This window comes from Prinia subflava, chromosome 6 (genome assembly GCF_021018805.1).
Source record: "Prinia subflava isolate CZ2003 ecotype Zambia chromosome 6, Cam_Psub_1.2, whole genome shotgun sequence".
NCBI lineage: Eukaryota > Metazoa > Chordata > Aves > Passeriformes > Cisticolidae > Prinia > Prinia subflava.
This window is the reverse complement of record NC_086252.1, coordinates 37,188,366-37,204,952: the sequence shown is the minus strand read 5'-3', so window position 1 is coordinate 37,204,952 and position 16,587 is coordinate 37,188,366. Positions and strand designations below refer to the sequence as shown.

At 49.5% G+C, this 16,587-nt stretch overlaps 1 protein-coding gene across 1 annotated transcript in view; it reads right to left on the bottom strand.

Moving 5' to 3' along the window:
* Nucleotides 1–9,566, bottom strand: part of LOC134552442 (kinesin heavy chain-like) — a 55,892-nt gene extending 46,326 nt beyond the window's left edge. The window contains exon 1 of the mRNA XM_063401157.1: nucleotides 9,352–9,566. Coding sequence (XP_063257227.1) covers nucleotides 9,352–9,477 — 126 coding nt within the window. The 5' untranslated portion in view covers nucleotides 9,478–9,566. The remainder of the gene's footprint in view (nucleotides 1–9,351) is intronic.
* Nucleotides 9,567–16,587: the final 7,021 nt, after the last annotated feature.

Sequence of the window (16,587 nt, the reverse complement as noted above, 5' to 3'; positions counted from 1 at the left end):
TACAGCAGCAGAGAGATTTTTACAGCAGCCAAGAGCATCTCCTGTCCATCATTGAAACCAGGGAGTGAAAAAGGAATTCTCTCCACAGAGACAGAGAGAGGCACTGAAAAAATGGATCACCTTGAGCAAAGACCACCATTAAATACTGAAATTCATTTCTCACGAGGGGAAAAAGTCCCACACTCTTGGTGTCCACGAGCCTCTGCCTCACAGCTGGAAACAGACATTTCCTGGAGCTGCCCTGTGAGAAATTACAGATATTTTCATGGGAATCTGATGGCAATCATGAGCATTTCCCATCAAAAGGCAAAAACCAAAGAGGCCATAAATATCTGGGGATGATGAATAAAACCAGGAATCCATCAGCAATCCCACACCTCTCAGGCTGTGAGGGATCCCATTTTGGATATTTTGAGGTAATTTTTTGCTGCTGAGTTTGCTTTGTCTTGCCGGGATTATTAAATAATAACATTAATAAATATTAATAATATTAAATTTTAAAAATATTAAAAAATTATTAACGTTTTCACACTCCAAAAGGCAATAAAATGGAATTAAGGCGTTTTCCCAGTTCACAGACAAGCACCATTATCCCACCCAGGGGAGCTGGGAAAACAAACATTGGCAACGCCACTGCCACATCCAACGTGTCAAAGCATCCCTGAAAATTCCAAATCCCTCCTCTGCCTCCACACCTGGCTTTGGAAAGGCTGCAGCAACACCAAATGCAGCAAAAGAGGGGAAATAAAGAGCATTTGGGAGGTAATTGTGGGTGACTGAGATAAAACATATCAAGCTCGAAGAACCCAACCCAAACAGGCACAAAAAACATCCCTGTAGATGTTAAGGAAAATGCAACAAACCACAGGCAAATCCCCCTGTCTGAAGGGATCTCTTGAGGAAAAGCTTCCCACCAAATTCCAAATTTAATTCAACTAAAGCAGCCAGAATTTCACCAGAAACGCCTCAGCAGGAGGCCACGGGGGCTGGGGGAAATGGGATCGTGGGGGGGTTTTTAGGAATATCAGGCAGGACCTGAGGTAGCACAGAACAAGGGATTTGGGAAGAAAACAAACCCCAAGGAGTCATTTTCCTGCCCACAGGAGGACACTGAGGATGACACCGAGGGTGTCAGCAGACGAGTTAAAACCATCAAGAAAATCAAAATGAAATCACCTTTCCTCCCAGAAACTCCCACGGAGAAAAAGCTGATCAATATTAAAGCCTTACAAGCATCATTGCATCCTTAATTTTCTCTTTTTGAACAGTTTTTCTTCTCCTGGCACTGCCTGAAACCCTGAGCCAGCTCAGGGAGCTGAGAGCTCACCCAGGACAGGGAGCCCCGGGGAAAATCCTCTCCAGTGGAGCACCCAAAACTCCTCAAATAACCCAAAAAAACCCAAATCTCACTGCACCAGGCTCGACAAACTCCTGCCAAAACAAACCCGAGCCCCAGTGGCTGAGTGGTGCATCCCAGAGGAAGGAAAAGGTCTGGGACACCTGGGAATGATGCTCAGTGTTTAAACCTTCTGGTCCAAAAATAAAAAGCACCCAGCAGGAGGTACCAGAGGGGAAAAGACAACACAGAGCAGCCTGAAACTTCATTTTCCTGTGCTTTGACAAGCTGGCTGGTTGAAACCCATCAGCTGTATTTGAAGTTTTGAAGGTTAAGTAAGAATCCATATTTTTGACAGGAGAAGTGGTTGGGAAAAGAGACAAAAAGATGCCCTGAGAAAACACGGAAGGGAAATTGCCTTGGTGAGGGAATGTGCTCCTCATTGTGAGTAAATCACCTTTCCAGCAGCACCTCAATAAACAGCAGCTCTTTTCACACCCGAGTTCTCCCGGCTCTTTCAGAAAACAGAAAAGCAAACACAGGAGCAGCCTCATCCATAAAACACACATTGATCCAGATAATCAATGTGTGCTGGGTAACCTGCCCCACCTCAGCATTGCAGGCAGGCTGGAAGAGCAGGAATGCCCATTCCACAAGGAAAAACAGCTGAGGAGTCCCAGGAGAAGCAAACAAACCCCCAAACCACGCTGTCCCCATAGAAGGGGGCAAGAACGGGCCAAGCAGGCAAAGGGAATTTGGGAATTTCTTGGGTCTCAGGGTTGTTGTTTCCCTGAGATTCTCCTTGGGGTTGGTGTTCCCCAAGGTCTCAGGGTTCTCCCAAGGTTGCTGTTCCCTGAGATTCTCCTCTGGGTTGCTGTTCCCAGAGTTAATCAGGTTTTCAGTCTTCTCTTTGCCCTGGGTGTTTCACACCAGAGGTAGAGATGACAAGCTGAGCCCCCAGTGCACATTTCCAAGGTTGTTTATTCTTCATTATCTCAGTCCTTTCTCAGCTCTGCCAGGCCTCCCTGGCAGGGAACCTGATCTCAGTTCTGTCCCAGCTCTGCCAGGCCTCCCTGCAGGGAACCTGATCTCAGTTCTGTCCCAGCTCTGCAGGGCGTCCCCAGCAGAGAAGGACACGCGGGGGACTGGGCGGGTCAGAGAGCCCCACACCTTATGTACAGTACCCCTGACCCAACCACTGTCCAAAATGCACTTTTTATTTACAAAATTGTACCAATACCTACTACCTATGCTAACATGTCAGTTCTACTCTAAACCAATCCCTAAAATCCAACTCAGCACAAGATGGGGGACGAGAGCAAGAACACGGAGCACAGGGGCCACCCCCCAATTCCTCCATCCTGTCTCTTCAGCCCCATATGCTAAGAATCCTAATTTCTATATTTATATTCTATAATAAACCATCCACTACTTATTTTAAATTCTTAGGGTTTGTGATTCTTCCTGCATGTGAGTGTTCACTGCCATGGACAGGAATCAGAGTCAGTGTCCTCCTGGGATCTGTGTGGGTCTAACTGACCCCCCTGGACAGACCCCAGACCCCCTGTCCGGTCTCCAAACCCTCCAGGGTGGCCAGAGGAATGTTCTAGACTCCAACACTTGGGAATTTCAGGGAAGTCTCCCTGCCTTGGGAACACCTCACAGACCTGTGTGAGTCCCAGCAGAATGCTGGAGCTGAGCTGGCTGCCACTCATCCCAGGGATTCTGGGGTTAGACAAAGGCAAGGTGAAAAGGAGAATATTGGGAGAAATCCTCACAACGCAGGTTTTTCTCTGACATTATGGCACAGCAATACGGGAGTCCCCTGAGACAAGAAATAAATGTATTTTTGGATCAACAATTCCATTCTTTACCAGCTCACTGCAGGAACAGAACAACCCCTCCTCAGCCATCTGACTGTCCTTCCATGAGCTGCTGAAAATTGTGGTAACAAGCAGAGGACTCGGTTTCTTCATGCAGAAAAGTCAATTTTTTATTCCCAAAGCTCATATTTGTAGGAAATACCAGAAGGCACTGTGTTCAACTGAACTGGTCAGCAGCACAGTGGAATTTAGTTCACTGGTCTGTAAAGGATATTGTGTATGTCTGTCAAATTTCCTTTTTTAGATGTGTTTACATCTTTTCTTCACTGATTTTTTTTACATCTGTTCTTCACTGATTTTTATGGGACACATTCATTGTTTATGCAGGTGCAAACTTACTTTTCTCTCTAAGAAAAAATTGTGTTTATTCTTATAATTTTTCTTTATGGGACCTTACAAGCTGCTTCCAGCTTAGCTGGAGTAGCAGGACCCGAATAAACCATATTTTATGAGACTTTTCTTTTGTAATAGCTCTACCTGTCTGCAGCAGAAAAATAAGTGTGGAGCACAGGAATTGCTCTAAAACTTATTTTATGAGACCTTTTTTCTATAATATCTCTACCTGTCTGCAACAGAAAAATAAGTGTAGAGCCCACTTTGCTCTAAGGAAGGAAAAGGAAAAGAGATATTTAAAGGAAATTGCTTTAAATACCAAACCTGAATGGCCATGCCAGTTCTTCAGTAAATGAAATTGTTTCTTGTGCAGGGAATAAAAAATAAAAAAGTGATCTTAAAAAAGTGGGATCATCTGTGTTTGCTCCTTCTCATTGAACAGTGATGTGATCCACAGGCTTCTGCTTCTTCCTGAGGTACCCACCGAGCAAATCCACCCAAAGGGAAAAAAAAACCCAGGCAGAGGCAAACCTGTCAGAGCTGAGCTCTGGGAACAGCCTGGGCTGGAAGCTCAGAGCCACAGGGGATGGGCTCAGCTCTCCTGGGAGGGGGAACAGCAGCGAGGAAAAGGAAAACCTGGGCGGGTGTTAAACCCTAGAAATTGGGAATTTTAGACTGTCTGGGATAGCAGCACCCCGTACACCTCCATAAACAATTCCTGCACGCTTCCACCAGTGCCATTTTGTGATCAACACAACATCCAAGCTCCCACTGCAACCTTCCATCACTGCACCTCCCAGTAACACACAACAACCAACTCACAGTCTGAGCCACAACAACAAAACCACCAGAGTTACAAACTTCCTAAACCCAGGAACAAAAGCAACAGTAATTTCTCATTCATTCTAACCAAAAAACGGAATTTTAGCAACACCTTTAAATCCTCTAACGAATATAAAAGCCACCAATATCTACAAAAGGAATACATCATTACAATTAAAAGGTGGGGCCACTTATGTTTGTTTTTTCTTTTTCTTTTTTTTACTAACCATTTATTTGTTATCCCAAGGAGTTATTTAATTTTTAAGGTCTGTTTTACAGAGTGTTTAACAACACTCAGAGATCTCTGTACAGGAGGGATTTTAGGATGTGCTCTTCACTAGAGGAAAAGAAAGGAAAGGAAAGGAAAGGAAAGGAAAGGAAAGGAAAGGAAAGGAAAGGAAAGGAAAGGAAAGGAAAGGAAAGGAAAGGAAAGGAAAGGAAAGGAAAGGAAAGGAAAAGGAAAGGAAAGGAAAGGAAAGGAAAGGAAAGGAAAAGGAAAGGAAAGGAAAGGAAAGGAAGGAAAGGAAAAGGAAAGGAAAGGAAAGGAAAGGAAAGGAAAGGAAAGGAAAGGAAAGGAAAGGAAAAGGAAAGGAAAGGAAGGAAAGGAAAAGGAAAGGAAAGGAAAGGAAAGGAAAGGAAAGAAAGGAAAGGAAAGGAAAGAAAAGGAAAGGAAAGGAAAGGAAAGAAGAAAGAAAGGCCACAACCCTGCTCAGACAGGATCAGCCATCAATCTTTGTTTTCCCTTTCTTTATTCCAAGCTGGAAGGGACCCACAGGGATGATCCAGCCCTCAGCCCTGCACAGGAATTCCTTTCATGGAATATGACACTGCAGAACAGCAGTGACCACCCGAGGAGGGTCAGGTGATGGTTTTGTTTGCTTTGAGGCACATGAGTTATTTATGGGCGATATTTCACGGATGAGAGCACAGAATTGCCCCGATGTGAGCCAAAGCCCAGTCCTGGGGGATCCCAGCCCCGATCCCGGAGCTCTCCCGGGTTTCTCAGGCTGGAGCCCCCGGGATGGGCAGAGGGGAGAAGGGGCAGGCTCAGCCTGAGCCGGGCACTGCAGAGCTCAGCAGCTCCTGCTAAGCTGGGCTTTACAAATCCAGCTGACAGGCACAACGCAGAGCCCTTTATCCCTTCCTGGGAACAACACGAGCCCCCGGGCTGCCTTTGGGATGTTCTTCCCAGCAGGAGATGTTTGCCTGAACAATCCCCGGCGGGCAGGGAGAGCTGCCCCGGACCTGGGACAAGGAGGTGACAACACCACCACCCCCTCCCCAAGTCAATTCTTTGATATTTTCTGTCAGAGCTGCCTGGAAGGACGAGGCTGAGCCGTGACCTAGAGCAGGGATTATCCCAGCAGGTGCCGAGGCTCGGGATAAACCCCCGGAGAGCAGCACAGGGGCACAGCCGAGCTCTGCCAGCCCAGGACAGCCCCACGCTGTCCCAGCAGGGCAGGCAGCGACAAAAACACAGCCTGAGTTTGTCACCACCGCCACCGGGCACGGGAGAACCCTGGGGCTGCACAGGAGAACCCTGGGGCTGCACAGGAGCCCTGCACAGGAGCCCTGCACAGGAGCCACCCTGGGGCTGCACAGGAGAACCCTGGGGCTGCACAGGAGCCACCCTGGGGATACATGGGAGTCACCTTGGGGATGCACAGGAGCCACCCTGGGGCTGCACAGGAGCCACCCTGGGGCTGCACAGGAGCCACCCTGGGGCTGCACAGGAGTCACCCTGGGAATGCACAGGAGTCACCTGGGGCTGCACAGGATCACCCTGGGGCTGCACAGGAGCCACCCTGGGGCTGCACAGGAGCAGGGAGAGACAGAGCAGAGCCGCAGCCTGGGAGAGCCCCGGGCGGCCAAGGGCAAAGGGCAGCCCCGGGTTCATCCCCTTTCCCTGCCCTGCTCAGGGGGGAGATTCCCCCAAAGGCTTTTTGCCTTTTAAACCTCTCGGCAGAGGGGGAACACGGAGGGTTCGGTCCGGTTTGAGCAAAGGGAAATCCCCAGCGTGAAAGGTTTTCAAGGTTTTCACCTTCCACACCTCACACACGAGACCCCAAAAAACACAAACCCCCAAAGCCGGGGTCAAATCCCAAATCCCAAATCCCAAATGGCAGGGGCTGACCCGGCTGGAATGGGACAGGACCCTGCCCTGGGGCAGCCCCGAGCCCCAGCCCGGCCTAAGGAAAGCCACGCCTAAGTGGTTAAACCTTCCCTCCACGCCTAAGTGGTTAAACCTTCCCTCCACGCCTAAGTGGTTAAACCTTCCCTCCTTGCTCTCCCTCCCACAAACACCGAGTCATGATCTGAAGGGTTTTCTTGCCCCAGGGAAGTGTAACAGGAGATGACAGTGGGAAATTCAGGAGGAAAGCCTTTCCCTTGTGTTTATTGAGAAGAAATAAATTTATTCGGACTTACTAGTCAGGAAAAAAAAAATAGATGTTTCCCTTAAATCAGTTCTGGTTTGGTTTTTTTTCTTACATGATGACATAATTCCTCCAAGGGGAAGTTGATAGTTTTGTTTGGTTTTTTAAAATTTTAACAGAACCCTTCTCTTTCCAATCCACGGATCAAAATTAAAAGCTGCATTGCAGTGTTTTCAAATGCTATAGTAAAACAACAAAAAAAAGAGTGTTTGTCCCTGGTTTATTTTGCTCCTAAGAGCTTTTGAAGACTGAAATCCTGCTTTTCCTAGAAGGAACTCTGCCCTGCTTCTGCCTTTCCACAGATGAGGATTCCTTGCCCCTGCCAGGCATTATTTGTTGGAGCACAGCAGCCACTCCAAAGCAATAAAATAATAATAAAAATAATAAAAACTCCTGCTGCAGTGGGGTCCACTGGGGATGGAGTTACACCAGAGCCCAGGGCTGCAAATAAAGAGGACAAAGAATGAGGGAAGATTTTTGTGTTCACTTCCACTCAGCCCAACTCAGCTCTTCCCACAGAACCCTGGTGGCTCCTCCTTGGGAAGCAGAGGCTGGATTTGAGGACATATTGCATTAGATGCGGTGATTAAAACCCTAAATAATTACAATTTCTGCCTTAGGAAGGGAAAGGCAAACTCTAAGCTTCTGACTAGATTTTCAAGACAGCAAATAACCCCCCCCAACCTGAACATCCATGTAAAATAAATATCTATATAAATAAATACATGCACTTTCCTTGTTTATCTCTATTTTTTCTTAACTCCCACGGTAGGAAATTACCAGTTGCTGTTATTTTCCCCCTTTTTTCCCCTCACCAAAGGAATTATCTCCTGCCTGCAAGGCACAAAAACCTTTTCCAAAGCATCACAGCTCCTGTTTTCCCAGACAACAGCTACTTTATAGACAAAGGCGCATTATCAGCAGGAAAAGAGAATTCTGAACTCCAATTCTCTTCAAAACACTGCACCGTAAAGGATTTACAGGAGATGTATTTTAATCTGCTTTTAATATGTCTGAGGGTTTGTTTATTTATTTCGGGGGGAGGGGAACTTGCTGACATTTGTTCCTCTACCATCCAGTGGCACACATACATTTTTCCTCCCAATGTTTGCTGGCCAAATCCAGCCCCCTGCTGCTGGCCAGGATTGATAACCAATCTGATAATTCTCTTGTTAACAGGCTGCTGGGGGTGCTGCAGCTTTAACCTTCACAGAAAGACAATTAATTCGCCAGGACAGAGGGCATTTCATATTTAAAAAGTAATAACCACAAGCTGTTTATCCTCATAATTCACCCCCTTTTAATTTTTTTTCCTTTTACTTGCAGCTGTTCTGCAACTTTCACCAGTAAAGTTTCTGAAGACCTCAAGGTTTCGGTAAGAATTTTAACAAACTGTGCACGGAGCTGTGCTGACAATTAATTTTAGGCTCTCCTCATCCCCACACAGGACAGGAACACCACACGGGAAGGTGTCACTGATGGCCAGTACACGGAATTGATGTCACAGATGAGCAGTACATGAAATAAAACACCACAGACCAGGCTGGTTGGACACGAAACCCAAAAATCTGCCCAGGAGCTCCAGCCGAACCACGCCGGGGGTTCCCTGGCAGGGAGCGCTCTGCGGAGGGAGAGGGAAGCGCTGGGCTGGGACGGAGCCCATCCCGACCCTTTGTTCCCGAGAAACCCCCGGAGCAGCGAGCCCAGCGCAGCGCGCAGGGCCGGGGCGCGATTTGGGGTCATTTCATCGTTTTCAAGGCGGAAAAAAAATTTAAAAAAAAAAAAAAAAATCCCACAGCCCAAACTTGGGTCACATCCCGCAGCGCTGCTCGGTGCCCGCGGGGCTGCGGGGATGGGCATCCCGGGGAGGGGGTCACGGAGATGGGGATCTCCGAGATGCCGCTCCTGGGGATGCGGCTCACGGGGATGGGGATGCCGCGGATCCCGGGGATGCGGGTCCCGGGGATCCCGGGGATGGAGATCTGGGGGATGCGGATCCCGAGGGTGGGGGTCCCAAGGATGGGGATCATGAGATGAGGCTCTGGGAGATGCCGCTCCAGGGGATGCGGGTGCCGGGGATGCGGCTCCCGGCCCCGGGCTAACTCCGGTACCGGCGGCTGCCGCAGGGGCGCGGCGGAGGCGCGGGCGGCCGCCCCAGTCGAGCATGCCCAGTCCCCGGCATGACATCAGCGCCCGAGCCCGCGGCTCCCCCGCGCCCCCCGGGTCCCCCGAGACCCCCGGCACCCCCGGGGACCCCCGGGCCCCTCTGCCGGTGGGGTGGGGGCAGCGCCGCCGGGGGCGCGGGCAGCGCCGGCCCGCACATCCCTCTCCGCGGCCGCGGGAACAATGGAGGGGATGGGGGGGACGCGCGGGGACGCCCCGCACCGAGGGGTGCTCGCCCCGACGGGAGGGATGCTCGCCCTGACCGAGGGACGCTCGCCACACCCGCAGGGCGGCAGCGGGCTGCGGGCTGCGGGATGCGGGATATGCGGGATACGCGGGATGCGGGATATGCGGGATACGCGGGATGCGGCAGACTCACCCCGATGACCACGGTCTCGTCGCCCTTGAATTTGGGGATGAATTTGTCCCCGCGCAGGATCTCGGCCTCGTTGAGGGGCCGGAAGCGGCACATCACCTTGATGCTGCACTCGGCCGGGTCCGCCATGGCGGCGGGCGGGCGCCGGGGCTGCGCGGGGCAGGTGCGGCAGCGGCGGCGCTGGGGCCGCCGGGCGGGCGGGGCCCGCAGCCCCGGCAGCCGCTCACAGCCCGCGGACCCGCCCCGGACCGGCCCCGCTCGGGCGCGGCTGCGCGGCCACCGCGGGGCCTCCCCCGCAGCATCGGCGAGGGATGCGCTGGGAGGGAGGCGAGCATCATCATCATCCCCAAACGTGATCCCGAAACATCATCCCGAAACATCATCCTGAACCGTGATCCCCAAACATCATCCCCAAACATCATCCTGAACCATGATCCCCAAACATCACCCCAAACATCACCCCCAAACATCATCCCAAACATGATCCCCAAACATCATCCCGAACATCACCCTGAACATCATCCCCAAACATCATCCCCAAACATCATCCCCAAACATCACCCTGAACATCATCCCCAAACATCATCCCCAAACATCACCCTGAACATCATCCCCAAACATCATCCCCAAACATCACCCTGAACATCATCCCCAAACATCATCCCCAAACATCACCCTGAACATCACCCCCAAACATCATCCCAAACATGATCCCAAACATGATCCCCAAACATCATCCCAAACATGATCCCAAACATGATCCCCAAACATCATCCCAAACATGATCCCCAAACATCATCCCAAACATGATCCCAAACATCATCCCAAACATCACCCTGAACATCACCCTGAACATCATCCCCAAACATCATCCCCAAACATCACCCTGAACATCATCCTGAACCATGATCCCCAAACATCACCCTGAACATCATCCCCAAACGTGATCCTCAAACATGATCCCCAAACATCATCCTGAACCATGATCCCCAAACATCACCCTGAACATCATCCCCAAACATCATCCCCAAACATCATCCCCAAATGTGATCCTCAAACATGATCCCCAAACATCGTCCTGAACCATGATCCCCAAACATCACCCCCAAACATCACCCCCAAACATCATCCCAAAACATCCCCAAACATCACCCCCAAACATCACCCCCAAACATCATTCCCAAACATCATCCCCAAACATCACCCCAAACATCACCCCCAAACATCATTCCCAAACATCATCCCCAAACATCACCCCAAACATCATCCTGAACCCTGATCCCCAAACGTCATGCCCAAACATCATCCAGTCCTCCACCTTCCACTGTCCCAGGTGCTCCAAGCCCCACCCAGCCTGGGATATTTCCAGGTATGGAGCAGTCACAGCTTGTCTTGGCAACCTGTGCCAGGGCCTCACAGAAGGATTTCTTCCCTGTGTCTGAACTGAACTTCCCTGAGTCCCTCTGCAGCCTCTCCCAGCCTCTGGAACCTGCCATGGGCTCCCCACACAGCCTTCCTCCCCAGCATCCCCAGGCTGTCTCCACAGGGAAGGTGCTCCAGCTTCCACATTCGTGGTGATCCTCTGGGTTTGCTCCAGCTGAGCCCCTCTCAAAGCTGCCCCTGGCCTCTCCCCTCATCCAGAGGCAGGCTGGAGGCTGTTCCCTATGGAATGTCACTCCGTGTTCGCTCTGGGAGGAGCAGCAGCAGTGATGGGCCACGCTCTGACCTTGCTCAGTTTGCAGCAGTTGTGAATCAGCAGCTGGGAGAAGCAGTGCCTGGAGCTGCTCTCCTCACCAGGGCTGCTGTCCTCGTCCTCCTTCCCTGAAAATGCTCCTTCCTCACCTGCTCAAATCCCCTGTGGCTCTCGCTCCTGTCTGGGTTATTTCCCTGCTTTCAGGTGATTTGAACAGTCTGAAACACCACACAAAGTCTCCTCCTCCATCAGTTTCTCCCTACGAGGATCTCCTGCTCAAGGAAGAATCCAAACACCCGTGATGGCTTTGGGGAAGTTGCAGACGTGGTCCAGGCTCCAGCAGCTCCCTGGTGTCCAGCAGAGTTTTATTCAATCACCCTCAGCTGTACAATTGAGATGAGGGTGGACAATCCTGCAGCGTTTTATGGGAATCTCCCTTTCTCCCAGTCTTTACCTGAGGTGGGTGTGAGGAGCAGGCTCGCAGCAAAGCCTCTCACCCCTTTCTTAAAAGCAATTCCATGGGGGAGAGTTAGCAATGTGCAGCATGTGATAAGCCACTATTACATAATGGGATTTATTCCCCTGGATTACCAATTATCCCTTTTATTTCTCTTATGTTTCAAGCTTTTACCCTGAATAGCAAACTTGTTAGTCATGACAAGTAGGGGCTTAGTCATAAAAGCCAAGCCTTTGGATGAATTAATCCTTATTTTCCTCCATTATGGAGAGCTCATTTTGGAGTGAGATAAGCACAACTCGATTTTTCTACTAGGGCAGGTATAATCTGCCATCAGAAGAATGCAGAGAGCCATCTTTTCTCAGCAGTTTTGTCACCAACAATGTGACATTGTCTGGAGCGCAGACAATACTGAATTGTCACCCAGCTGCTGCTATTTTTACTGCTTATTACCAGATTGGGTGGAGCAGGCGGGTAGGAACGTGGATTTTCAGGCAAATTTGGGAGTGATCAGCACCTCTTTGGCTCTGTGAGCTTCTCCCAGGCTGGGCTGGGTGCCTGAAGGTGGGATGAACACTTTGGTGGGAACCTGCTTTATTAAAAAAACACAAAATATGGAAAAGCAGAGCTTAAATACTTCATTGTTTTCACCTTCATTCATTTCTTTCACCTCTCAAACCATGTCATTTTTCAGCTGTACACTCACAAGAAATCCACTTAGATAAATGATTTTCTGAGCTTACTTATACCTGAAGGTATGAAAATCGCCTTCCTACCAGCACCAGAGAAGAAAAACCAAGAGAACCTGGATGTTATCTCCTTTTCCCACTTTCCCAGCTCTCCAGCTCCCCAGTTCAGCTCACCCTGACAGATCAGACACGGTTTGACAGCAAGTGCAGATTTTACCTGAAGAAATTCCCCAGCTGAGCCAAGCTCGTTTCAGGAAAAACCCCAAAATATCAGAATAGGAACAGTGAAGGAACAACAAATCCCCTCCTCGAGGACTGGGATCATAAAGGAATGACAAAATTCCATTCCTCAGCAGCACAGCCAAGGTGCTGAGGCTGCAGGAAACCCAGGGAGGGCACAGGTGACAAAGGACCTGAACAGCAGCAGGACACGGACAGGGACAGGGGCGATCCCACAGAAATGAGGGAACATTTTGGAATTACCGTGGTTTCCTCTGGCTGCTTCTGGGCTCTGGGGCTGTGAGGGAGCTGCGGGAGGAGCAGCAAGGTTGAATTTCTGCTGTGTTGAACAATTCTGGGCAAGGAGCTGCCAGCAGGGACAGCAGTGTTAATGCAGCTCCCATTGATCCAGAGGCAGGAAACCTGAGCTCTCCGTGGCATCCGTGCTCAGGGGAAAGGGTGCTGAGGGATTTCTCCCAGGAGGGACCAGAAAGGTGGGATCCCCATGATAAAAAGCGATTTTAAACATCACCCGTGGTTAACATCCCATAAACACCAAGGAGGCACCAGGGAATGTTTGCACAGGCAGAGCATGGAAGTGTCTAGCAGGAATAAAAATAAATGAAGGCAGGCTGGGGAGCAGGAAAAATGAGCTGGAAAGTGCTGAGGAGGCAGCCAGGAGGAACTGAGGGTCAGGAATGATCTGATCTGCATCCCCAGGGACCATCAAAGGCACGGGGACACAGACACAGCCACAGCCACGGGGACATTTGGCCAGGCAGGGGGAAGTTTGCACAGCAAAAGGAACGGGATGTGCACCCTGACACTTTCAGGATGATTATCCCAGACTCAACATCTCCTTGGATCAGTCTGAGGATTTCTTTGGGATCAGGAGCACAGGGATTCCATTCTCAGGCCTCCACAGAAGTTTGGGTGTGCAAAGCACTGGCACTCCAAGGATACTCCATGAGAAAGTGCTTGGGCAGGAATTGTTTCTCATTTGCAAGGCAATTCAAGATATGCTTACTTAAAAAAATGTAAAGTACACACATAAATCTCAATCTCCGTATAAATTATTCACGTTATGCACAGTCATACCCTTTGTGATAACTCACCAAAAAAATGGGTTTGCTCAAAATAAATAAATCGATTTTACCACTGTATAAAGCAGCAAAACGTTTCAGGTCATTATTGAGTACACAAAACATTTTTTCCAAGCTACCATCTTTCCGTTTGGGTTAATAAATCACCTGAATAAAAGGGTTGCAACTGGGAAAAAAGCATTGTCTTTATGTTATTGGAAGTTATAAAGCAAGCTTAAATGAACCGAATGGGCAGGAAAGAGCTAAAAATACCCAACCTCCAAGCACAAAGGCTCCTTGGAGATGCAGAAAGAGTTAAGGAGCATCGCGGGCGGCTGATGCCATCTTCTGGTGTCACTACAGCGGCGATTTCAAACCCGCAGTGCCCACTCGGCTCGGATCAGTGTCAGGAGCAGGGGACGCGGATGTTTTGGAATTGCTTTCCCCAGGGCAGCGCTCGGGGCTGCGGGAGGGGCACGGGAGCGCTCAGAGCCCGCCCGGGCACTGCCACCGGCCCGGCACAGCCCGGGGAGCGGAGCGGGGGACACGGGACAGCTCTGCCGTGTCACACACAGACCCGAGCCGTGCCCCGGTCACTCGCTGCTCTTTGCTCCATCAGCCGCTCCGCCCTCCCCAGGGCATCCCCACGCTCGTCAGGCTCAGCGCGGTTATCGCCACTGACACTCCCGAACTGACACCATGGATGGAGAGGCGGGGTCCTCCCACCAGATGAAGCTGCTTTATCTGTTATAAATTCTATTACCTGCCTCAGTTACTGCCTCTCTCCTTCCTTTGCTCCTTGCTGGGATCCTTCCCCATCATCCTCCCTGTGTAATTCCTCTTGTGGTGGAGTTAAACCCGGGTCCCGTGGATTGAAGGCAGGCTGGACTAAAATAGCAAACCAGATTTTACCATTCTCAGTCATAGAAACAATGCTCACTTCAGGAAATTCGTGAGGCTGGGAAGGGCTGGAATGGATTTCCCTGGATCCCTGGCAGTGCCCAAGGCCAGGCTGGACGGGCTTGGAGCAGCCTGGGACAAGGGGAGGTGCCCCTGTCTGTGGCACAAGTGAGTTTTAAGCTCCCTTTCAACACAAACCATTCTGGGATTCAGGGATCCCAAAAGCAATTTGGGTTCTTCAGTGTCACTCCTTGTCAGTTTTCAGATTTTGGTCCTATTTAAAGTACATTATTTTATTTTTATTTAAATTGTAGTTACTAAACTACAATACAGACTGAGTTAAAATCGTTATAAAATACAACTTACATGCGTGCTCATTAATTTTTTGAGATTAAACCACTAAAAACCATCTAAAGGACACAGAGATTGCACTTAGAGAATTCAGCAGGTGACTGAGAGACAAGTCAGCGAGAAAACAGGGAATGTGTCCTGAAACTCCCTTTTCCTCCTGAAAGGCACTTCAGAGGCAAATGCTCTGTTCAGTTCCCAGCAGGGAATGACATTTTGGGTCCTGTCACTGCAGCAGGATGGCCCAACCCAACCAGAGCTGGGCTCCACATCCCCCCAGTGCTGCTGCAGGACACATCCAATGCTCCCCACAGGATTTGCTGCTTGGATCAGCAGGGATTTTCTCCTATGTTCTTCTGTTCAAATGGAAACACTTGGATCTTCACAGCTCACCCAACTTACTCAGGAAAAATTCCCTCTCCCTCATCTTTTCTTTCCCAGCAGCACTTTGCTGCCTTTAATTTACCAAGGTTATTCCCAGCCTTCCCAATTCAGTGTGAATATTGCAAGCCCCTCAAAGTAGCAGAAACATGGACATGAGCTTTGAAACTTTCTCTGCAGGCAAATCCAGGGAGCCTGTTGGGGTGACAATTCAACACAGGCCAAAACTCCTGTCAATCCATAAATAAATATAAATCTTAGTGAAGAAGCAGCATTTTCTAGTTCCTGACATTTCAAACTCTGCACATGATGTGGAGTCCAGCATAAATTGCTGTAGATAAGCCAGGATTCTGCAATCTCACCTGAAAGATATTCCCAATACACAAGAGAAATCCCTATTGCAATCCTACTGCAGAAATGCACAAATAAGGGAATTCAGATTGATCATCATATCCTCAACATGTTTCAACAGCACAAAGCCACCTCAGTCAGTGGCATTCCCAGCTGGACAAAGTATTTTATAGCACTGGTCCCTCCCCTTTCTCTCTTTATTTCTTCTTTTGAACAAAGATTTCCATGGCTGCAGCATCACCCACCACTCCTCCCCTCCTGCACTGGAGGCACACAATTGCAATTCTGCAATGACTGCTGCAGTTCTGCTTCCCAGAAGGTCTCATCAGCACTAATCCTTTCAATGAAAGCCATTCCACAGCTGGCACTTACCCTCAGAGCCTTGGGAGTTGATGGAATCCTTCTCTGCACCTCACATTTTCCCAGAATCCATTAAAAGTCCGAAGCTCCGGCTAAAGGTTTTTTAAGTCATTAGATGAGGATTAGGCTACACGAAATCAGAGACACACAGCAATCTCAGAGACATCTTCTGGCCAATTTTCCCTGAAAATGATCCACTGAAAATGATCTTTGTAGTGGGAAGAGTCCATGCTAAATGCACAGCTTTCAATCTGCAGAGGAAATGACTTCCCATTTTCATTAAACCTCCAAAGGGTTTTGGGGATGGTAGTGAAACAAGGTTATTCCTAGATATCAAGGAGAATTGGTTTTTTCTTTTACAGATTGGATTTTCAACAGTTCTTTAAAACAAATATTTCATTTATACTTCAGACTATCAGCCATTCCCTGAAACGAGCTCAGTTCCACAGAAAGGCTGGAAAGGTCAGATAAAGAGGAATTTTCAGGGAGCAGCAATTCCAGTGAAGCCACAGGTGCCCCCCAAAGTTGTCACCACCCCTCACCTGACCAAGGCAGCGCCGTGGGTTCCTCTATTCCCAACTGGAATAATCTATCCTCACCTCTCCCTGCAAACACCATATGGAATAAAAATAGAGCATCAGTTAAGAAAAAAAAACCAGGTAATTTTAGACACCCGAGTTTGTGATGAGCTCCCAGGATTGGAGCTCATCACAAAAGCTCTGCAAGTGTTTTTAGCTGCCAGGACTTTTAACTTGCACA